General features: G+C 34.6%; 1 protein-coding gene across 7 annotated transcripts in view; it reads right to left on the bottom strand.

The window, feature by feature from the left end:
* The window catches only part of Nbea (neurobeachin), a 496,782-nt gene that overhangs the window by 73,278 nt on the left and 401,537 nt on the right, over window positions 1-21,967 (bottom strand). For all 7 annotated transcript variants that reach the window (XM_090342258.1, XM_090342251.1, XM_090342252.1 and 4 more), the window contains one exon: window positions 10,241-10,381. In XM_090342258.1, the coding sequence (XP_090198384.1) occupies window positions 10,241-10,381 (141 nt within the window). The remainder of the gene's footprint in view (window positions 1-10,240; window positions 10,382-21,967) is intronic.

Below are 21,967 nucleotides of genomic sequence, written 5' to 3'. Positions count from 1 at the left end.
GTGAAATTTAGTGTGCCTGAATAGCATCCATCTTATAAGTTTGTAATGTGTTACTAACATTTCATGTTTAGTGCTAAATGAAAAGAAGTGTGATGACAGAGTGATACAACAATACTGCAAGATGGGAGGCATTATTATTATTCCATTGACACTGTTATTTAAGATTTTAAGGGATATAGGAGAGCCAAATAGATGCCACCAAAATTACATTAGTTTTGATAAAACATTTATGAGATGCTTTTCACTAATTCATTTGTTTTGTGAGTTTTTAATTCACTATGAAAAATCAACATTGAATATAGTATAGTATCTGGTCACTCTTGACATTTACCCAATTGTCCAGAACAAGGACATCCTAAACCCACTAGCACAACGATGTTCATTGCAGCACTATTTACCACAGCAAAGATACAGAACCAACCCATATGCTCCTCAGTTGATGAGTGGATCAACAAGATTGGTACTTATACACAAAGGAATTGTATGCTGCCATCAGAAAGAACGACATCACCCCATTTGTAAGGAAATGGAAAGACTTGGAAAAACAAGTGAAGTAAACCAGACTCAAAAAAACATAGGTTCAATGGTTTCCCTCATTTGTCATAATTATTATAAACCTTGGACTCTCCTAGCAGAGGATTACTATAGGGCAAAACCTAGATACATAAGGTCTTATAGGATGAGGTAAATGCAAGGACCTCCAGGATAGGGAAACAAGAGCCATATAATGTGTGATTGTTGTTCTTAATGTACTATGTTATTTCTCATCTCTTTTGTTGTCCCTTGGTTATTCTCATATTATTATAGTATCTCACCTTGTTATCTGGTATACTGTATATACATTTATTTTTTCTTTGAAATAGGATAGGGAAGGGGGAAAACAAGATGAGGGGAGAGGGTGTGGGAAGGAAATGGGGACAAAAACCATTCGGGTATCAATGTTCATGAAGTAATGTACCTTCTATCTGACGAATATAATGTAACCCTTCTATTAATTACAATAAAATTGAATATAAATATTCTAAAAAGTGATAAATTAAATAAAATTTAGCAGATATAATGTTGAGTATTGCTTGAACTATTTCTTGTCTTGGGCAAGTTGCTTTATCTTAAGTAACTGTGTCAAGCAATGTACTTCTCTTCACCTATGTAAACTAGGACGAACAATACCTTTAGGATAATTGTAGGGTTTAGAGGAGATTACATAAAATAATATAGAGAAAGCCTACTGTATCTTTTGTGACACAGAACTAGGAAATGACCACCAGCTTTCTATATCATGACACATATTTAAATTTCAGCTTCTCACCAGAATGCCAGACCCCTGGGCACCCTTGAAAGGTTCTCAGTTCCTCATGTCTTATTCTACTGTGTATCCCTTTACCAAGCCTGCAGCATGGTTCATAGTGGTATTTTTTTTAAATGTTAGGCCAGGCTCTTGTGGCTGAAGTCTGTAATCCTAGCTATGCAGGAGGCTGAGATGTGAGATCACGGCTCAACTCCAGCTCAGCAGGAATGTCCCTAAGGCTCTTACATCCAATAAACTACTCAGAAAAAGCCCAGAAGTGGCACTGTGGTTAAGTAGTAGCTTTGAGCAGAAGCAGCTCAGGGACAGTGTCCGGGCCCAGAATTCACTGACCTAGAGATGAGGACACATGTGGGTAAAAGAGTATGGTTATACTTTTTCTTTTCAGTTCTTATGTGCAAGAAGCTTGACCAAGAATTATTTCATTAGTCTAGGAAGCAAGTCATTCATCTCTTCCTGTGTGAGTATGTAGAGATTAACTTGAAGGATCAGAAGTGTCTCCATGTTTTTTGAAAGACTTACTTGTCATCAGAAGCTGATTTCTCTCTCATCCTTCATTATGAAATCTTTTCTCATTTTAAACTCTTAACATAGACATTGTAAGAATAGCATTGATCGGTACAGTGAAAAGAAATCTTAAATTGAAGCTTTATTTTTATTTCTGAAAAAAAAAAACATGTTTCTTACTCTGGTAGTAGCCCTTGTAGGGAATACTGAAGAATTTCAAATTTTAGTGTCTTAAGTAACTTTTAAAAGGATCTGATTAACAACAGTCTCAGGGCCACATTCTGCTTACTGACATATTTTCTCATTATTTCTGAAGGCCTCTGGTGGCTACAGCGGTAGAGTACTAATAGAAATTGATAACCTATTTGTTTATAAGTGAGTATTGATCTGTCGAGCTCCCATTACTGTGCAGATTACTTTTTTCCATGTGTTTCCCTATTACCTTGAAGGCATGGTACAAAAATCTTTTGTTTGAATTCAGCTCATACTTGACTAACACTGAAGATGAAGTGCTATATGAAATGGAAGCTACTTTTTGTCTATTCACCTGATGGGTTGAATGGGCAATTATTTTTCCATTATGATGGAAAAGCTTTCACCTTGGTGCTTATGATGTATAAGTGAATAAGTATTAAATAAGATATCAAGAAATGAAAACAATGACAGTCACTGGGTATTTCAAAACTCCAGGTCAGGTCTTGACAATAACAGTGGCCACTGTCAGACTTTCTTCTAATTTATATCTACCCCAAAATTCACTCTATATGTTCCAGTCCCCTTTTCAGGGGTAAAAACCCAGACTCAGTTGACCTGTACTGGAAAAAATTGTCCTTCTGTATTCTATCATATCCATTAGTCTTAAGGGCATTAAGCATCCTTCTTGGTTTTAAGGATTACAGATCAGTTAGTACTACCCAGAGTAACCCATATCTTACCTCTGTTCACTCTCCTCTTCGTCTAATTCCATTTTCCATGACTTTTTTCTTGCTTAATCATCTCATAAAGTATAAAGTCTTCTTCATAAACTCTTTTTAGTTATTTCCTTTTCCTTTTCTATGTTCCATTTAGAAGCCAAAACTTAGGAAAGGGAGCTAAATTACGGAGTATACCTTTCTGTGCTACTCACTGTGTTAGCCCAGTTCACAGTTCTCACTGATTACTCCCTGTCTACATCTGTGAAACTCTGAGGTCACATTCTAGCCGATGCAGGAAGTATTAATTTCAATGATCTTTAATCAAAAAACTTTTTCATCTGGAAGTGGTACTGTGGCTAAAGGAGTAGAGCACTAGCCGTGAGCTGAAGAGCTCAGGGACAGTGCACAGTGCCCACGCCCAGAGTTCAAGAACCATGAATGACCAAATGAAAACTAATTTACCTTTGAGCCTCCTATGCACTCAGATTTTACTATTCCTCATCTCCCTCTAAGTAAAAAGTACACTGCCCTTAAGCATCAGTATTCAAAATAAACATGGCAGAAATATTTACTTAGTTGAATTATCTTTTGTTTTTAATTACAATACTTGCAAAACTGTTTCTATTACTTTTATTATAAATATACATTTCTAAAGAGTCATTATGATTTAAAAGGCTCTAGGGTAAGTTTTGAAAAAAAGCTCCATAACTTACTTTTTCAAAGTTCTAAATTATATACAATGCATTTTACAAACTAACTTTTAAAAGTACCATGTATTCAATTTCTTAATTATTAGTAAAGGCTTAATAAATGGGTTTTGAATCAGAGGACTGAGTACACTGGACTGGACAATAAACATATAAGGCTGAACTATCAGGGAAGAAGATGTAAATACTCAAGGTGAATGTCACGTGTACAAGAGAAGGCACAACAGTAAAAAAAAAATCAAAGTAAAATTCCTTTATATTTGTTTTTACATAAGGAAATTCCTGATATGATAGCTTGCTCACCATTTGTCAGACAACTATCAAGAACATTAACTTTCTGAAGCCTCGAAAATTAGACAAGTGATTTCACTGGTAGTTTGTCAAAAGGAATAGTTTTACTTCTAAGTAATGAAGTCAGACTGTGGTTAATTAGCATTCTACGCAATTATTAACATAGTTAGACTTGGTATATTGACAGAAACTAACATTGAAAAGGTTTAATTTGTATATTTTTATGAACAAGTTTTTAGTGACAAAACTTCTAATGCATTTTCTACTTCATAAACTCCTTGGGCTGAGAGGAAATCACAATTCCCTGGGTCATTAGGTTAAACACTCGTATGCTATTAGACCAATACTTCTGTTTATAACAGTATGACATAAGATGTTTGGACCACGTGAATCCTCATAAAAGTAACTCTGCAGTTCTGTTTTGTCTGATACAGTGGTCAATAGCCGTAAGGTGTATAATTAGCTCTTGAAATGTTACCACTTAAAATGCAGACGTGCTATAAATAAAAAATATCCTTTGTACTTTGAAGAATTAGAATAAAAATATAAAAGGTATCAGTTTCTTATCAGTTCATATGATAAGCTTTTGGCTATGAAGAATTACCAAATAATTACAAAAGCAATTTGGCTTATTTTTCCTTTAAAATACTAGAAACCTTAAATTATATAAACCACTTGCAATTATAGTTCTGTATATAGTCCTGCTGTATGTAGGATAAATATATATAGAATGCTTTGTTAGACTCCTGCAGAGATATAAGTTCCTATTTGATTCAGTGGGAAAATAACTTCAGGGTGAATTATTGTTTATGATTTTAAAGGTGTTTAGTTTATAGGATAGGACAGTTAACTAAATCATGGGGTTGAGAATATGAGTTTTTTTGGATTTATACTCAAATCTTATAAGTCTGGCTCCAGATTTGGCTAAGTCAGCATAAACAGTGTAGATTATATAATATATAATATATTGATATTGATATATATTTCAAAGTGCTACCTCTTATTATTCTTGTTTATATATCAAGAGAATGCAGCTGATTGTTTTTTACTTCCAGAAAAAATGACTCTCGAATCTCTTCTCCACACACGAAGTACCTAAGTAGCTAAGAGAAGATACTTGTCTTTCCATTTGGTGGCTCACTGTGGAATGATTAACACACAAAGGTTGTGAAAAGACCTCCTAGGGTAAAAATCTTGGTGTCAGTGTTTTCTAAAGATTTCTGTCCTTGCAGCTTTGAAGTTCCTTCTGTGAGTTACACATGTACTAACTGATGAGCCCAAACTGACAGAGTAGCTAAAGTTGTATTTCTCACAGGCTACTTCATTCAGCACAGGCAATCCTTTCTTTGCTTCTAAAGTGAATCCTAGGTAGCAAGCAGAACTTGAATTTTGTTAACATTGTTTCTCTTTGGGTTTACAATTTCTGCAGATTTTCTTCTTTGTTTATAATTTCTCCTCCCTAGTAAGTCATTTCTCACTGGTGGTGGGAATGATTAGAACTTTAGTTTTATGGCAGTGTATTTTGAGATCAGAGAATCTAACGCCCCAATCTGTATGTCTACTTCTGAGCACAAATCAATACGGAGGACATTTTATGTTCATGGTAAAGAAAATACCCTCTTTGAAATCTTGATGTAAATCCAGTATGTTTTTGTTTAGTTTTGACCTATGTCTGTAACTGCAGAATAGATGCTGTAAAACTCTCTGTCTGTAATTCAAGAAGTCATTCAGTGAAGTATTTTTCTCCCTCTCAGGGTAATATTACTATCACTTATAAAATAAAGGTGCTCCATTCTGATGGGTTTATAGTGATAGACAAGTATGAATATAAACCTAATTAATAGAAAATAGGGAAACAGAACTTCTAATACTTTCACAGTGTTAGAATATAAAACAATTTTTCTAACTGCTAAACAAAAGAATTCAATGTCATAATTAAGCTGAATCTTTAGATAAATTATAAGTAAAGCACATATATAAATATGTAAATATATGCATATATGTATATATTTTTGTCAATTTAATTTCTCCCCATAATGGTATTATAGATTTGAAAGGTATTATAGATCTAAAATGTTCCCAAGAGTTCATGTGCTCAAGAGTTATTTTCCAGCCTGTGGTCTTGCTGAGGATGGTATATGCATTATGGGTTGGGCCCAGTTGGAAGAAGGAGGTCAAGCAGGGGCATGTTTCTGAAGGCATATTATTGTCCACACTCTCATTCTCTCTCTCTTTTCTTCTTACCTTCCTCACACCTCCCTTAAGGTAGCCATAAGCTGATCAAGCTCATCCATCACATGCTTCTACCATCATGATACATTACTTTATCATTGAAATCATGAACTAAAATAAACTTTTCTTCTTTTTAAGCTGGGTCTCTTAGGTGTATTTTTTACTGCAATGGAAATCTGACTAGAGTGTAAATATACGAACACTTAAGGAAGAGTTTCAAACTAAACCTAACCTTTAGTTATAGCACAAGTTAAGCACCTGCAGAAAACTCAAGTTGGATCCTTCTTTGTCACACTGCACTAGAATTAACTCCAAATGGATCAAAGACCTTGAGGTAAAAGCCAACACACTGCAAACTTTACAAGAAGGAATAGGAGATACACTAGGTCTCCTTGGCATAGGTTAATAAGGACCAAGAATCACAACAAATCAGAGAAAGGCAGGATAAGTGGAACTGCATTAAACTGCAGGCCTTCTGTATGGCAAAGGACATAGCTAGCAAATTAACTAAAAAGCCTACAGAGTGGAGAAGATCTTCACTAACCATAAAACAGACAAAGGTCTCATATCTAAAATATATCACGAGCTCAAAAAATTGAATCACTCCGAAACTAATCTCCAAAGAAACAACCATCCCATTAAAAGATGGGCCAAAGACTTAAAGAGAGTCTTCTCTGAAGAAGAAATAAAAATGACCTACAGAAACATGAAGAAATTCTCACCATCTCTGGTCATAAAAGAAATGCAAATCAAAACAGCGCTAAGATTCCACCTCCCTCCAGTTAGAATGGCCAGGATCAAGAAAACTAATAACAACAGATGCTGGAGGGGATGTGGCCAGGAGGGATTACTACTACACTGTTGGTGGGAGTGCAAACTCATTCAGCCACTATGGAAAGCAATATGGCAGTTACTCAAAAGACTAAACATAGAACTCCCCTATGACCCAGGAATTTCACTACTTGGCATTTTACCCAATTGTCCAGAAACAAGGAAATACTAAATCCACTAGCACAATGATGTTCATTGCAGCACTATTTACCATAGCAAAGATATGGAACCAATCCAGTTGTCCCTCAGTTGATGAACAAGATGTGGTATTTATACACAATGGAATTCTATGTTGCTGTCAGAAAGAATGACATCACCCCATTTGTAAGAAAATGCAAAGACTTAGAAAAAGTCATATTAAGTGAAGTAAGCTAGACTCAAGGAACATAGGCTGAATGGTTTCCCTCATTTGTCAAAATCAGTAGAAACCTTGGGCTCTCCTAGCAGAGACTTACAATAGAACAAAATCTAGATACATAAGGCTATATAGTATGACACTAAATGTAAGGACCTCCAGGATATAGAAATAAAAGCCATATAATGAGTGATTCTTGTCCTTAAGGTACTATGTTAGCTCTCATCTCTTTTGCTGTCCCTTGGTTATCTCATATTGTTACAATATTTCACCTTGTTATCTGATATATTTCATATATGCTTAATTGGTTATTTGAAATTGGTTAGGGAAGGAGGGAAATCAAGATGAGTGGGGGGAGGGAAATGGGGACCATGACATGAAAATGGTATCAATGTTTGTGAAGTAATGCACCTTCTATCTGGTAAATATAATGTAACCCTTCTATTAACTACAATAAAATATATATGGAAAAAAGAAATGCATGAAATAAGATCTTTGAAGTAAGAGATGTGTTTTTATGTATGCTGGTTTACCATTGTGTTTCTGAGGCCTATCAACTTTGTACCATAGAGATCTCAAGTATACATTGGTAAGGAAGAAAAAAACCTTACTAATTTAGCATAGCATTCCACAATACTCCTCCTCAGTTCCTATGGAAGGAAGGAAGGAAGGAAGGAAGGAAGGAAGGAAGGAAGGAAGGAATAAAAAGGTAAAGAACAGGCCAGAGGACAAATGAAATAGAACTGATGACCCACAAATGAACCCAAAACTATGTTCAAAATATTACTATAGAATCTGCTGGAGAATCACAGTGCACCCCAGAATTTCAGCTTGTAATCCTACCTTCTGTTAGGAAGTAAGCACAAGAATGCATTTGCTATTCAGTAATCAGGTATAAAAAGACTTCTTTTGTTCCTTGAAATGAATTCAGGCATGGGACCCCACTGACTAGGTGTGAAAAAGCATTGAGACAGCCATATTTTTGGGTGACCAGAATTGAGATCCAAGACTGTAAGATTTTCACAGCAGAGATGCTCATAAGAACACTGGTTGTTCTTAATATACTATATTATTTCTCTTCTCCTTTTTTTTTGCCCTGATGGTTAATCTCATGTTGTTACTGTATCTGACTTTGTTACCTGGAATATTGTATATATGTGTATTTGTTTATTTGAAATAGGGAAGGGAAGGGGGGAAAACAAGATGTTTGGGAGGGGGAGGGAAATGGGGACAAAAATATGAGAAGAGGTATCAATGTGCCAGGAATAATGCACCTACTACCTGACAAATGTAACTGTAACTCCTCTATACATTATCCCGACAAAAAAATAAAAACATATAAAAAAGAAATGAAGACCTGAAGACCTATGACCACCTAATCTTTGATAAAAGAGGAAAAACTGAACAGAATGAAAGAAAGATAGCCTCTTCAACAAATGATGCTGGCAGAATTGGCTAGACACCTGTCCAGAACTGAAGTTCTTATATACCACTCTGCACTGGAATCAACTCTAAATAGATCAAAGACCCCAATGTACAATCAGATACCCTGAAAATCTTGGCACAGGTAGAAACTGTCTCAATGAAGACCCAGAAAACAAATCAAAGAAAGGCTGTGCATCTATCTGGCAAATAGAACTATAACCCTTCTATTAATTACAATAAAAAAAGAAAAAAGAAAGGCTGGGTAACTGGGAATACATTTAACTGCAGAGCTTTCGCATAGCAAACGACACAGCTATCAAGATAAATAGAAATCCCACTTCACTAGCTGTGCAACAGACAAGGGTCTAAAATATATTGAGAGCTAAAACAAAACCAAACAAATCCTCCCCATTAATAAATGGACTAAAGACTTAAAGAGAGACTTCTATGAAGAAGAAGTAAGAATGGCTAATAGACACATGAAGAAATGCTCCACATCTCTAGCCATGAAAGGACTGCAACATTGAGTTAGAATGACCATAACATCCCAGTTAGAATGACCATTATCAATAAATAATAACAGATGCTTGTGGGGATGTGGCCAAAAGGGAAAACTACTACATTGTTGGCGGGAATGTAAACTTGTTCAGCCACTCTGGAAAGCAGTATGGACGTTCTTCAAAAGACTAAGCATAGAGGTCCCCTATGATCCAGCAATCCTACTCCTGGGCATTTTCTCAAATGACTACAAACAAGGACACAATAAAGCTATGAGCACAACCATATTCACTGCACCATTATTTACCAGAGGTAAGATATGAAGTCAACCCAGAAGCTCCTCAGTAGAAGAATGAATCAAGAAGATGTATAATTTATACACAATTGAATTCTATGCTTCCATCAAGAAAGAATGACAGGGCCGGGAGTTTGGCCTAGTGGTTAAAGTGCTTGCCTAGCATGCATGAAGACCCGGGTTCGATTCCTTGGTACCACATACATAGAAAAAAGCCGGAAGTGGTGCTGAGGCTCAAGTGGTAGAGCTCTAGCCTTGAGAAAATCCAAGGACAGTGCTCAGGCCCTGAGCTCAAGCCCAGGACTGGCAAAAAAAAAAAAAAAAAAAAAAAAAAGGAAAGAATGACATTGCCTCATTCGTAAGAAAATTGAAAGACTTAGAAAAAATTATATTAAGTGGCTCACTAGGTACATATGACTATATAAAATGATGCTTACTGAAATTAACTCCAAGAAATGGAAACAAGAGGTTTTTCTATTGTGCTGATTTCAGTTATTTCTTTTCTCTTTCGTTTTTTCCTTTGGTTTATTCCCTATTGATGTTGTTGTTTTTTATTTCTCTACCCTTTGTCTTGTATACAAATTTATCTAATTTGGGGAAGGGAAGAGAAATCACAAAAATGGTGGGACAAAGGTAAACCAATTCAATAACGATACTCACTAGGCACTATGTTGAAAATGAACTTTACAACTTGTGGAAAAGGGAGTCAGGGAGAAAAGGGAGAAATGAGGGAAGGAAGGGGTAACACTGTTCAAAGAGAAATGTACTCATTACCTTACTTATGTAACTTTTACCCCACTGTACATTACCTTTGCAATAAAGTTTAAATTAAAAGAGATTTTATGCTATTAAAAAAACTAATTCAAGGAAAATACTCACAATTCGAACAAGCCAGGATAAGGTAGATGTTGATGTTGAATAATGTGTATTATAATGGTAGGGTGGGCTTTGATCATCTTCCCAGGTTTCATAACGTTCTGCATAAAATACTGCTCTTTTGGGGTTCAAAGCACCAATTGGCTATAAAAAGATAAAAGAAATTTTGTTTAATATATTCAGATTACACATTCTAAAACTGTCATTTTTCTGAAAGTTACTGTTTTTTTTTTTTTTTTGCCAGTCCTGGGCTTAAGCTCAGGGCCTGAGCACTATCTTTGGAGTTTCTCAAGGCTAGTGCTCTACCACTTGAGCCTCAGCACCACTTCCGGCTTTTTTTGTATATATGTGGTACCGAGGAATCGAACCCGGGTCTTCGTGCATGCTAGGCAAGCACTCTACCACTAGGACAAACTCCCGGCCCTTGTTTTTTTTTTTTTTCCCCAGTCCTGGGGCTTGAATTCAGGGGCTGTGCACTGCCCTTTGAGCTTTCTCAAGGCTATTGTTTTAGCATTTGAGCCATAACACCACTTCTGGCTTTTTCCATGTATGTAGTACTGAGGTCTACATACCTAGGTCTTTGTGCATGCTAGGCAAGCACTCTACCACTAGGCCAAATTCCTGGCCCCTATTAATTTATTTTTACAATAGAGGGTATATTTTTTGCATTATATTTTTATGAATTGGATTTTTATATTGATTAATAACCATTATATTAGCTAAAACAAAAATCACCTGAGGACTATTCACATGTGCAAAGTTTATACAAAGTTTATGCTAAGTATAAGTTTATACTTACTAAGAATTTTAGTAAATTAGATTACAAAAGTTGAGTCAGTTAAGGCCAAAAAAATTCTTATGTTATTTTTCTGCCTACTTACTTCACATAATGAAGAACAAGGGATGGGGCAGGGAGTTTGTCCTAGTGGTAGAGTGCTTGCCTAGCATGCATGAAGACCCACGTTCAATTCCTTGATACTACATAGAAAAAAGCGGGAAGTGGTGCTGTGGCTCAAGTGGTAGAGCTCTAGCCTTGAGGAAAAAAGCCTAAGGACAGTACTCAAGCCCTGAGTTCAAGCCTAGGACTGGCCAAAAAAAAAAAAAAAAAAAGGGAAAATAGTTGACCACTATATTAGAGACAAACATATTATAGAAAAGGATATTCCCAATAGCTTACCAGGAGAAAAACAAAACATCTCCAGATGAAGGACTATTGGAATGCCACACCCATTCTGTTTTTTCCCAGACATAACTGCTTTTTATTACTTCAAGTACAAACCAAAGTAAGAGAAACTAGTCCGGAAAAATTCACATTCCTTGGTATATAGTTTGCCAAGTCCTCTGACTCCTCTCCTATCAGGACCACTCTTTTATCCATTATGATGTAAAACCTCCATAGAAGTAGCTGAATACATTATCCCACTTCAATAAAGCACATGTTAATGATCAAATCATTGTCTCAAACTTCTTAGCACAACAATTGTTGAGAAGTTCTATACAACACTTTCATATTACAAATAGAAAATATCCTTAGCTTAATATTTTTTTAATTTTGACTTTTGTATACGAAATCCACTCATGAAACAGCTGTAATTATTTTACTTTAGATTACATACAGTAAAAAGAAATGTTTATAGTGAATACAAAATATGAGTACTAAGTGCCATATCTTACTACCTCATTTCAAAATTTAGTATTAATAATTAACAATGAAGTTCCCCCAAGGCTTCATTTTAACAAGAAAAGTAGTAGAAAATTAGTGTTTCCATGGGACATATAATGTTACACAAGAGAGAAGATCCATTTATAAACTGCTCTGTGCCTTTTCTTTTGGTCCCAGGAGACTAATTCAAATAATACAATGATGTCAGTGGTTAAAAGTCTACTAGAATTTCCATAATAAACTCTTATTTGCAAAGGTGCTTAGCCTGAATATTAAAATTATTTGGAAATTATGGTCATTTTTTGTTAACCTTAATTGTATCTTAGCAGCAGATTTAAACAATTTATTTATTTATTTATTTATTTATTTATTATTTATTTTTTTGCCAGTCCTGGGTTTAAGCTCAGGGTCTGAGCACTGTCCTTGGATTTTTTTCTCAAGGCCAGAGCTCTACCACTTGAGCCTCAGCACCACTTCTGGCTTTTTCTAAGTATGTGGTACGAAGGAATCGAACCCGGGTCTTCATGCATGCTAGGCAAGCATTCTACCACTAGGCCAAACTCCCCGCCCCTAATTATTTATTTTAAAAGCTACATTTCTAGTATAAGAGAACATTAGCATTTAAAAATCTTAAAAAGTATTTTTTTCTTTGAGTTTATAAACAAATTACAAATTTAGGCTTAAATATATTTTTTAATATCCAATGGTGTGTTATTCTGTACTACATTTCAATGTCTACCTACAGTCTTTTTTACTTAGTTGTAAGAAAAGAAAAAAAATTTTGTCAAACATTACATAAGATCTTAATATTATTTAACCAAACACTGATTTATTTTAGTAAAGGGTAATTGCCATTATATAGAATGGATGGAATTCTATTACTGAATAGAAATGAGTTTTTAATTTAAAATTGCCAACATATTTTATACTTTTCTGGATGTGTAAATTTAGCTAATTCAGTAAGTATATTTTTCAAACCATTTACAATGTTATACTACTTTTTCTTGAATATGCTAATAGATCTTTCTATTTGTATAAAATGTCTGTCCAATCACTGGGGATTGTCCTTATCTGATATTGTTTGTTATTTAAGACCTCACAAAACATTCTTGAGAAGGGAACACAGTTCTTCTTCTAATCTTTTCCAGCCTTTTCCCCAACTACTGAAAAAGGGATAAAATAAATATTTACGTTTTCCATTTTACTCAAGTTTCATCAAAGTCACTTTATTAGTGTCCTACAGAATAATGCTTTGTAGGAAACAGCCGCACATTATTAAGGTCAGAACATGGCTCCATTAGGAACTCCTCAAAAAATACAGCTAATTTTGAGGTTTGGCCTAATGCAGGTTCAAGTTATGTTTGCTATCCTTTTAAAATTTGTGCAAACTGCAATGTCAATACTTTTTGAATTTGGTAGATGAATAAGAATTATGGTGAAAAAGCAAGGCCATAATAAATAGAATGGATATATTTAAGCTGCTGTCTTTCAACTTTTATCAAAGTTACTGTTGGACATATAGATAAAGGCACCAATATGCTTTCTAATACTTGCCCTATAAAAAAAAAGTTTCACCAAAAGTTTAAAATGATCAGTTACTGTTTGTTCTTGTGAAGTTTTGTTTTAAGGGAACACTAGAACATATAACAGAAAATCATAAGAGCAAATCATGCAAAAATAAAAGGTAGAATTTTTATAATTGTAAAAGTTTATAATTTTGCTTTGCAAACCCAATATGAAGCCTACATAGCTTGCATACATACTACTTTCTCCCTCTCCCTCTCCCTCCCTCCCTCCCTCCCTCCCTCCCTCTTTCTCTCTCTCTCTCTCCCCCCCCCTTCCTTTTTTTGGTGATGGTAACTGAACTCAGGGTCTAGGCACTGTCCCTGAACTATTGTGCTCTACCACTTTGAGCCACAGTGCTAGTTCTCATTTTCTGGTGGTTAATTTGAGATAAGAGTCTCACATACATTCCTGCCCAGAGTGTTTGAACCACGATTCTCAGATATTAGCCCCCTGAGTAGTAGAAGATTACAGGTATATGCCACATACTTGGCTATAAATACTATTTGCAATATGAGAAAAATCAGTAGTAATTCGGGTACAAAAATTCGCTTTCTCTGGAAAACGATGTGAATTTTGTGTGTGTAACATTGCTGTTTAGAAGCATTGCTGTATTTATTGAAGAAAAGATGTGAAATATTTTCTTCATTTTTATTTCTTAATTATTCTTTTTGGAAGATCAAAGAGAAAAATCTGACTCTAAGCTAAATGACAAAAAAATCACTTCCCCTCTCAAAAAAACAAAACAAAACAAAACCACACAAAACCCTTTGCATTCCTGAACAAACCTTGTGACTTTATTACAATGGACTAAAACTCCTGGCAGATTCTTATGTAGATTTGTATTACCATCACTATCACTAATAGACTTGTTTATCATTTTATACTTGATTCATTCTTTCATTTGCTTATGCTTACATGAACCATATTCTTTTTGTTTTATTCATTACCACTAGACCAAGAACACTGGACCCAGAGTTTCTTAGATGGCACTATTTGGTCCATCATTCTGTTTCATGGTTCTTGTTTAGAAACAGGGTCTTGCTATGAAGCCAAGGATGGCTTTGGCAGAGACCTTTCAACCCTCCTGCTTCTGCTTCCTTTGTCTACCCAAAGCCTCACAAATGGATATTCCTTGCAGGAGTACTAGTCCCGTGCTCCCATGCAAGGAATGACAACACTAAGACAGTGAAATTCAGATCACCCCGCTGGCTAGTGTGTTTCCCATGTCATAGCTGTGACTCTGTTGCAGAAAGCTGGGAGCTCGGTGAGTTATCAGTTTGGCTTCAAGGTAGATGTTTTAATTGTCTCAGTAGTCTTAATATAATCAGAGCTTCTGATATATCCCGAGGTTGATAATAACAATTGAGAGCTTGAAAAAAATCCTTAGGATAGGCTTCACAAATTTTTGGATGTTCTATTCGGTCATGAACCAGATACCACATGACATCAGCCTGAAAAACCTCAGTTATGATAATGTAGAAATGATTCATACCCACTGGTGTGTTCAAATGATTTCCCTGCCTCCCTTCTTATCTGACCAGGGAACATCAACTCATTCTTTTGGAAATAATTCAGATTTCATCTGTGAAGCCATCTGGTAATAGTTAGGTAAGTTTATAACCTCTCTTTCTCTCTGCCTTATTCTCTGTCTCTGTGTATCTCTGTCTCCCCAGTAGAGTAGTCTTGAAAGAGAATGTCTTATCTTTTATTCATCTCTGAATTCTCAATACACATGGCAGTATTAGGCCCTTTTTAGATAAACTATAAATAGTGAATTTCTTGAAAGACTTATTAGTCAGATTATATAATATCATATAAAATATGGACAGAATTTTAAGAAAAAAATTACAATATAAATAACAAAGTGAAATGTGTTTGTAGCACATGAGAAAGAGAAAGTTTCTTTTAAAACATGAGGATTTATGAATCAGTAAGAAACACTTTCCTGATAGAAAAGGAACAAATATGATCAGGTAGCTCATAGAAAATTCCAATTTTTAATGTATGAAGAAATAATGACATCTCCTACAGTATAATGAGAATATATTATTCTTTATTCTTTATTACTCCTTCAGTTTTGAACCATTCCTTCTTCTCTCCCATTCTACCTGCTGTAGGTAAGCAGATCTTACTACTTGACTTCCAAGGAGGGACATGTGATTCAGACCTGCCAATCAGCATATTCTATTCACGAGGCCAACCACTATGATTGATGCAGAAATAGACTATGATCCAAGCTAATCCAAAGGAACTTGGCTTTACCTATCTAGGGGAAAGGTATTCTTCTCAGTGATTTCTATTTACTCGACTGTCAAAAATTATGTGGTTTCAAATCTTCAGAATAGCTTGAAGTATATCAAAATATAATATCTTTTATAATTATTGGTAAGAAAGTATTTTTCTTGGGTGGCAACCTGGAGACAATGTACATCAGATTTAGTAATTCTACTCTGAGGGATTCTTTTATATGGAAAGAAAGTGTTACTTGAAATGACAAAATGAAATAAAAAACTGGAAAGAGTCGACCATTGAATAAGGGATTGGTAATGTAAGTGACATATTCACACTGCTGTATATCATGCAGCTAATTAAAAACTAATTAGACAAGATTCAGGGTAAATTAATTCAATCAGTATTGAGTACTTACTATGGTTTAGAAAATGTTATGGAAAATACAATTAGATGAAGAAGGTCCTTGCTTTTATGAAAGTGCATTCAAATGTGTATGCATGCATTTAATGAGAGTGTGAATGTGTGTAATTGTAGAGGCAGAAACAGGGAAAAATCTCAATATAAACCTTTAGGTAAGTAAGAAAATTTCAGAAGCATATATTGTGTTGATGATTAAAAGCGATTGCAGCAATTGGGAAACAAGGAAGGTGTTTCTGAAGTTGCTCTGAGGTGAAGTGTAAAGACAAGAGCAAGCCAGATGTGAAATTCTGGAGTAAGAATAACTCATTCCAGAGGAAAAGCTACTATGTGGCTCTAGGAAAGACTCTATGACAAGTTCAGTTCAAAGGATTGAAGGTAGAGTGCTTCAAATGCTACATAGGAAAGGAGAAGTTTATGAGATGATGTAAGAAAAATGTAAGGTTACACATACCACAGGACTTTAATGAACAATTATTAGAGAGAAACATTTTTAGAAGAAAAGCTATTAGAAGGTATATACAGTGGAAATTACTGGTTTTAAGTGGGAGATAAACCAGATCTCAGCTAGAGTTTAGAACATTAATTTCAACCATATTGTGTAGAATAGTTTATAGGCAACACTAAATTAATAGTGGTAGTGCTGAAGAAAGCTAGTTCCACAAAGTAGATCATATAGCTTTACCAAAATGTCTTTAAAATAAATATGTAATACATTTTAGCTTAAATCTTCAGAAAAATGTTTTTGAAAAATAAATGAAAGGCAAAAACAGTTATTACCTCTGGAGAGTGGAAATGATGGGTCTTCCCTTTCTGTGCCATTTGTTTATTCAAAGAATCTGGTTTATCTAATAAAATTCTGGATTGTTTTTTCAATTATATGACCCAGAAATACCTTTCATATGTGAGCATTTCAACTTTAATAAACTGTAATCATTGACAGTAACTTTAAATTTGGACTAGTAAACAGGAGAAATGAAATATTTTCTAATATAAGTCCTTATGATCAATTTTCAGTGGTATTTGAGTTAGTAACATACATCAAAATGGTACCCTTTAAAAAAAGCTAAAGGACAAAATTGGAGAGAAAAAAAGATAAGTCCAAAAGGTGAAATATTCTGCAGGATGACTGGCCTTGATCTATTGTTCAGCAAGCTAATATTGAGTGAAGAGAGGAGTGGGTGGTGGTGGGGAAACTTAATAGACACAAAGGACAGAAGCATCAGGTGTATTTACGGTGTGGTCAATGAAAGAATCTTACATTGAGCAACCCTATTTTTAAGGATGAATGGGAGATAACCAAAGAAAATTGATTATGGACTCAGTGTCAAATAAGAATTACTGTAAACTTTCTTATATATTCTAATGGCATTCTGGTTATAAGGGAAAATGTTTTTTTTTTCAAACTGAAGGATTTAGGAGTAAAGAATGATAGTTTTAATTTATTTTAACAATATTTCAGCAACAAAAAATGCTAGACTGTCAGTAATCAAAGCATCTTATAATTAGTATTTTTCTTTGTGCTTGAACATTTTCTTCATAAAAACTCAAAATTAAGATGGAGTGTGAAAAGAAACAAAATAAAGGCATTCAACTAATTCCTTTCTATGCTGCCTACATTCTGAGTTGTTTTTAGATAACAATATGTAAAATTCTTCAAGATGTTGTATCTATAAAATGTGTGATTGCATACTTAAATGGATTAAAATATCCTCTTTGCAATTTCATAACCACATTTTCTTATCAGGAACAGAATATAAGGAAAAAAACATTAGTGAAAGAAAGTGTCCTGAGATATTTTGTTGGCTATAGAGTATTTTTTTATATTTGCTTATTGGATACTATAATGTGATTTGACTATATAATAAAAAATAATCTTTGTTCCTAAATTGCGTTCTGATTAGCAAAATCTATTAGCACATTCACAAGTATGCTAGTTCCACAAAGGACCAAGAGTTGTGGAAGTAGGGAGTGTCTCACACAGTGAATTTCTTCTGGTTCTTCTATTCATATGAGACATACTTGTCCTCTGTCAGATGGCCATGGGGTTCTTTCAAAGCTGTTTATAAAACTTCCAGAAAAGATGGAAAGCACCTACAAGATGAATCAGTCACTAGGACTGTTGCTGTTTTTGGTATGCCTTCTCTCTTGAAGAAAAATATTAGGTAACAAATAAATTGCAGTCTATGTAACCAGTGCAATGTATCATAGAGTTGGAATAAAAGCTTTAAGCATTTATTAGCAGTTTGCATGGAATGTAACAAATACACACAAATACTGGCTGATATTGTTATCATGATAAAAGGATTCATAAGGAAACTGGTTTTATGAACCTTACTGAAAAAATAAATATAGAAAGTATTATGTTAAGTCTTTCTGTTCTAGATATTTCCTAAGGTTAAACTAGAAGGAAAATGATAGGACTACAAATTAGTTTTGAACATCAATATGTAATATTCAACTTCCTTTGGAAAGAAAGATTAAAAGGACATGTGTCTGGTGTAACAGAAGTGAATGAGGTGGGCTCTTTGCCTTTCCTCAGTAGAATTCTACTGTGAGCACACACTAAGAGTATGACTTTGCTTTTTTGTTTTTTTCTGATACTGGTTCTGAGTCTTGAACTCAGGGCCTGGTATTGTCCTTGAGATTTTTACTCAAGGCTAGCATTCTACTACTTGAGCCAGACCTCTACCTCTGGCTTTTTGTGGATTAGTACACTGGAGATATGAATTTCACAGACTTTCCTGCCCAGCCTGACTTCAGATCCAGATTGTCTCAGCCTCCTGTGGAAGTAGAATTATAGGTGTGAGTCACTGGTACCCAGCCCCAGTGCCTTCCTTAAAACCTTAAAATTTTCAAAGCAGGGCAAGCCACAGTGAGTATTCCTGTCCTCATCCCCTGCTTCTTTTGGAATGGTTGGACCAGGGGGTGAATGAGAAGAAACAGAAAAGAGGATAAAGGGATATTTTAGCAGAAGCATACAGAGCCTTGGCTGGTTTAGAAGTTCTGGGTAAACCCCCAAAACTCTCTGCTATGCTACTGAATGTCTCCAAACAATCAAAAGCGGAGAGATTAACAAATACACCTCAAGTGTATCATTTTTTTAATTTACACCTTCCTTGGTTCTTTGTCAAATAAAGGGAAAACACATGACACTAGGCAAACTAAAAGTGACTATAAATTTTTAGGATATTGTCTGATTCTTACTGCCATTGTATCTCCAATTTGAAGCACAGAGTTGCTTTGAAATAAGTACCTGTGAATTAAAATTATGAATGAATAAAATGATTAATTTAAATAAATGGTTACTCCATGAGTTTAAAATGGCATACAAAAACAATATCTTTTCTTGAAAATAGTACCTCTTCAGCACTGTCACGTATACAAGCCTGACGAACACAATTTTTATACTGTGGACCACATATTGAAACATTTAACATTTATTTAGATAAATATTTGAAATTTAGCAGTGGATTTTTGGGAAATGGCAAATAGTTAAAGTTACTCATTTACATTTTTGTAGTTAACAGTCTTATATCATCATAATTGGTTACTAATACACTTTGTAGTTTGTTACATACTTCATATTTGCTATTAAAAACAACATCTGGTAAAGTATATAATACACAGAATTATATATTTTTTTGAGATTGAAACTTATTCTTGATTTCTGAGTTGTGCATTCTCTAAGTTACTATGGTGTATAGCTATTTGGCAGAATCAAGGGTGGACTGTGAAGAGTTTAACACTTCAGTGCATCCATTTGCATTATCACATTTCAAAGCCTCAAGGCATTATCACTTCCTTTTTTAAGTGGCATAATAATTTGGGAAAGTGGTTATGCTTATCATCATCTGTCAGTCAAGCAACTCGTGTGTTAACAAAATATATTTTTCCACTCAATGAAAGAATGTGCAGGGCTGATAGCTCATGTTCTAGTTGATATTAGCAGGACTTGATTTTGTGATGGAAGGACTTCATTTATCAGAGGGCATGAGAGGTAAATAGGAAAATTCCATTTACACTTTAATAAGCAGATCCTGTGTTTCATGTCAAACTCATGTAACCACTATAAGTCCTTTTACATGAGTATATGTAAATAAAGGAAATACAAGCACATCTCATGCTTTAAGAAGAATTCCAACACAAAAACACCTCTCCATAGAGGATATTTGTATAAAGGTCTTGGGGAGGGCAGAATCTCTATATCTGCTGATGGTTAGCAGGCAAAATATATCTCAATGTTAAATATATAATTTGCTGTCCATCTTGTCAAAAAACAAATATAGCCTATAACATGTATGTGTAATATGTAAAACTTGAATCTATGATATTGAATAAAATAGAAGGTCAAATAAATTTTACTGGTAAAAATTTCTCTGTTCCTGTGGACTTCAACTGTTCAAAAAGAAAGTATAAGAAAATTACAAATGCCAAATAGAGGAAGAGTAAACTATTACAAATGTAAAACATTTAAGCTTAAATAAATGTGCATATTAGGTTTCAGTGAAAATTTAGTCAATTGTCAGTATTTTGATAATTTGACAATTTAAAGAGATAAGCTATTTGCATGAAATGCTTTATTGAATTATATTGCCTTTTATTTTACTAAATTAAAAGTAAATCAACTGACTCAAATATTACTTTATTGGGATTTTTACCCCTAAAATAATGATGGTTATAAAACTATGCTATGTATCCCTGATTCCCTGAATGCCACTGGGTAAGGTATCACATTAAGTGCCATGTCTACATAAATATGTGGCCTTCTTTCAACATCCCTACTCCACCCATATTATCATGTTCATTTTAAATAAGAGGATATACATCTTTGAACAGCCCAGAAAACCTGCATTAGTTTATACAATATGGTATAGAGAAATATGTAAGCACACTCCACATTATTCCATGTCCACTTACAGTCTCTCTGTTTTAGAGTTCTCAATCCAAATAAAAAGACATATATATATATGTATATATATATATGGAAAAATAGAGTTTGGTAATTCCAGGGTTAACCATTCGAAGTTATAAGAACACTGATAAGTTACAAGAATGTGAAGAATGCATGCTGTGGACCTGGCTATAGTGTGAACTTAGCAAAAGGAAGAAAGCCAGGTCCAGTTCACATTATCATCAGTGAGCAAGGCAAAGTATGCTTCATGGAGACATTTGTTTTTATTTACTGTACTGCTTATTTGATGCTCTTTTCTTCAAAGTCCTTTAAAATCAATGTTAGTCTTTTTAATATGTTCTTATTGTATATTAGATGCTACTTTTAAAAAGTGTATCACTGTTACACTGCTAGAATGTACGAAGGAAATCTGTAGATATGCATGAAACAGTGGAATTATGGGACTGAATCAGATAGAGGAAATACATTTCATTAGTTCAAGGACCTATGCAACTCTCTTATTTGCTTCTTCCATGAAGCCATCCCTGTTTACCCCAGAGGTAGCTTTTTCTTCTTTACTTGAGAGTGAATCCAGGTTATGTGAGACTTAGCTTTCTGAAACTTATATGAGAGGGCTTTTGATATAGTTTGGACCCCAAACATTCATGTGTTAAAGGGCTACTTCTTAGCCTATGGGAGGTGATGGAACCTGGAAAAAGAAAGTACTGAGGTAGTACACTTGGAAAGGATAATAGAACAACATAACTCTTCTTTCTCAGAAACACAGAAAACATCTTCCGTTTCATTGGCATTGCTTAACAGGGATGGGTATGTTCTTGGAAAAGGGATAAAGAATCCTATCATTTTCATTAATAGGGTAACAGATGATCAAAAGAAATTTGGTTTTCTGTTCCCAAATTGAGAGGGAGTGAGTTGATGGTCATGTAGCTTCCCAGCC

Source organism: Megascapheus bottae, chromosome 11, assembly GCF_031878675.1.
Source record: "Megascapheus bottae isolate mThoBot1 chromosome 11, mThoBot2.hap1, whole genome shotgun sequence".
Lineage (NCBI taxonomy): Eukaryota > Metazoa > Chordata > Mammalia > Rodentia > Geomyidae > Megascapheus > Megascapheus bottae.
This window is presented reverse-complemented; position numbering and strand designations above follow the sequence as displayed.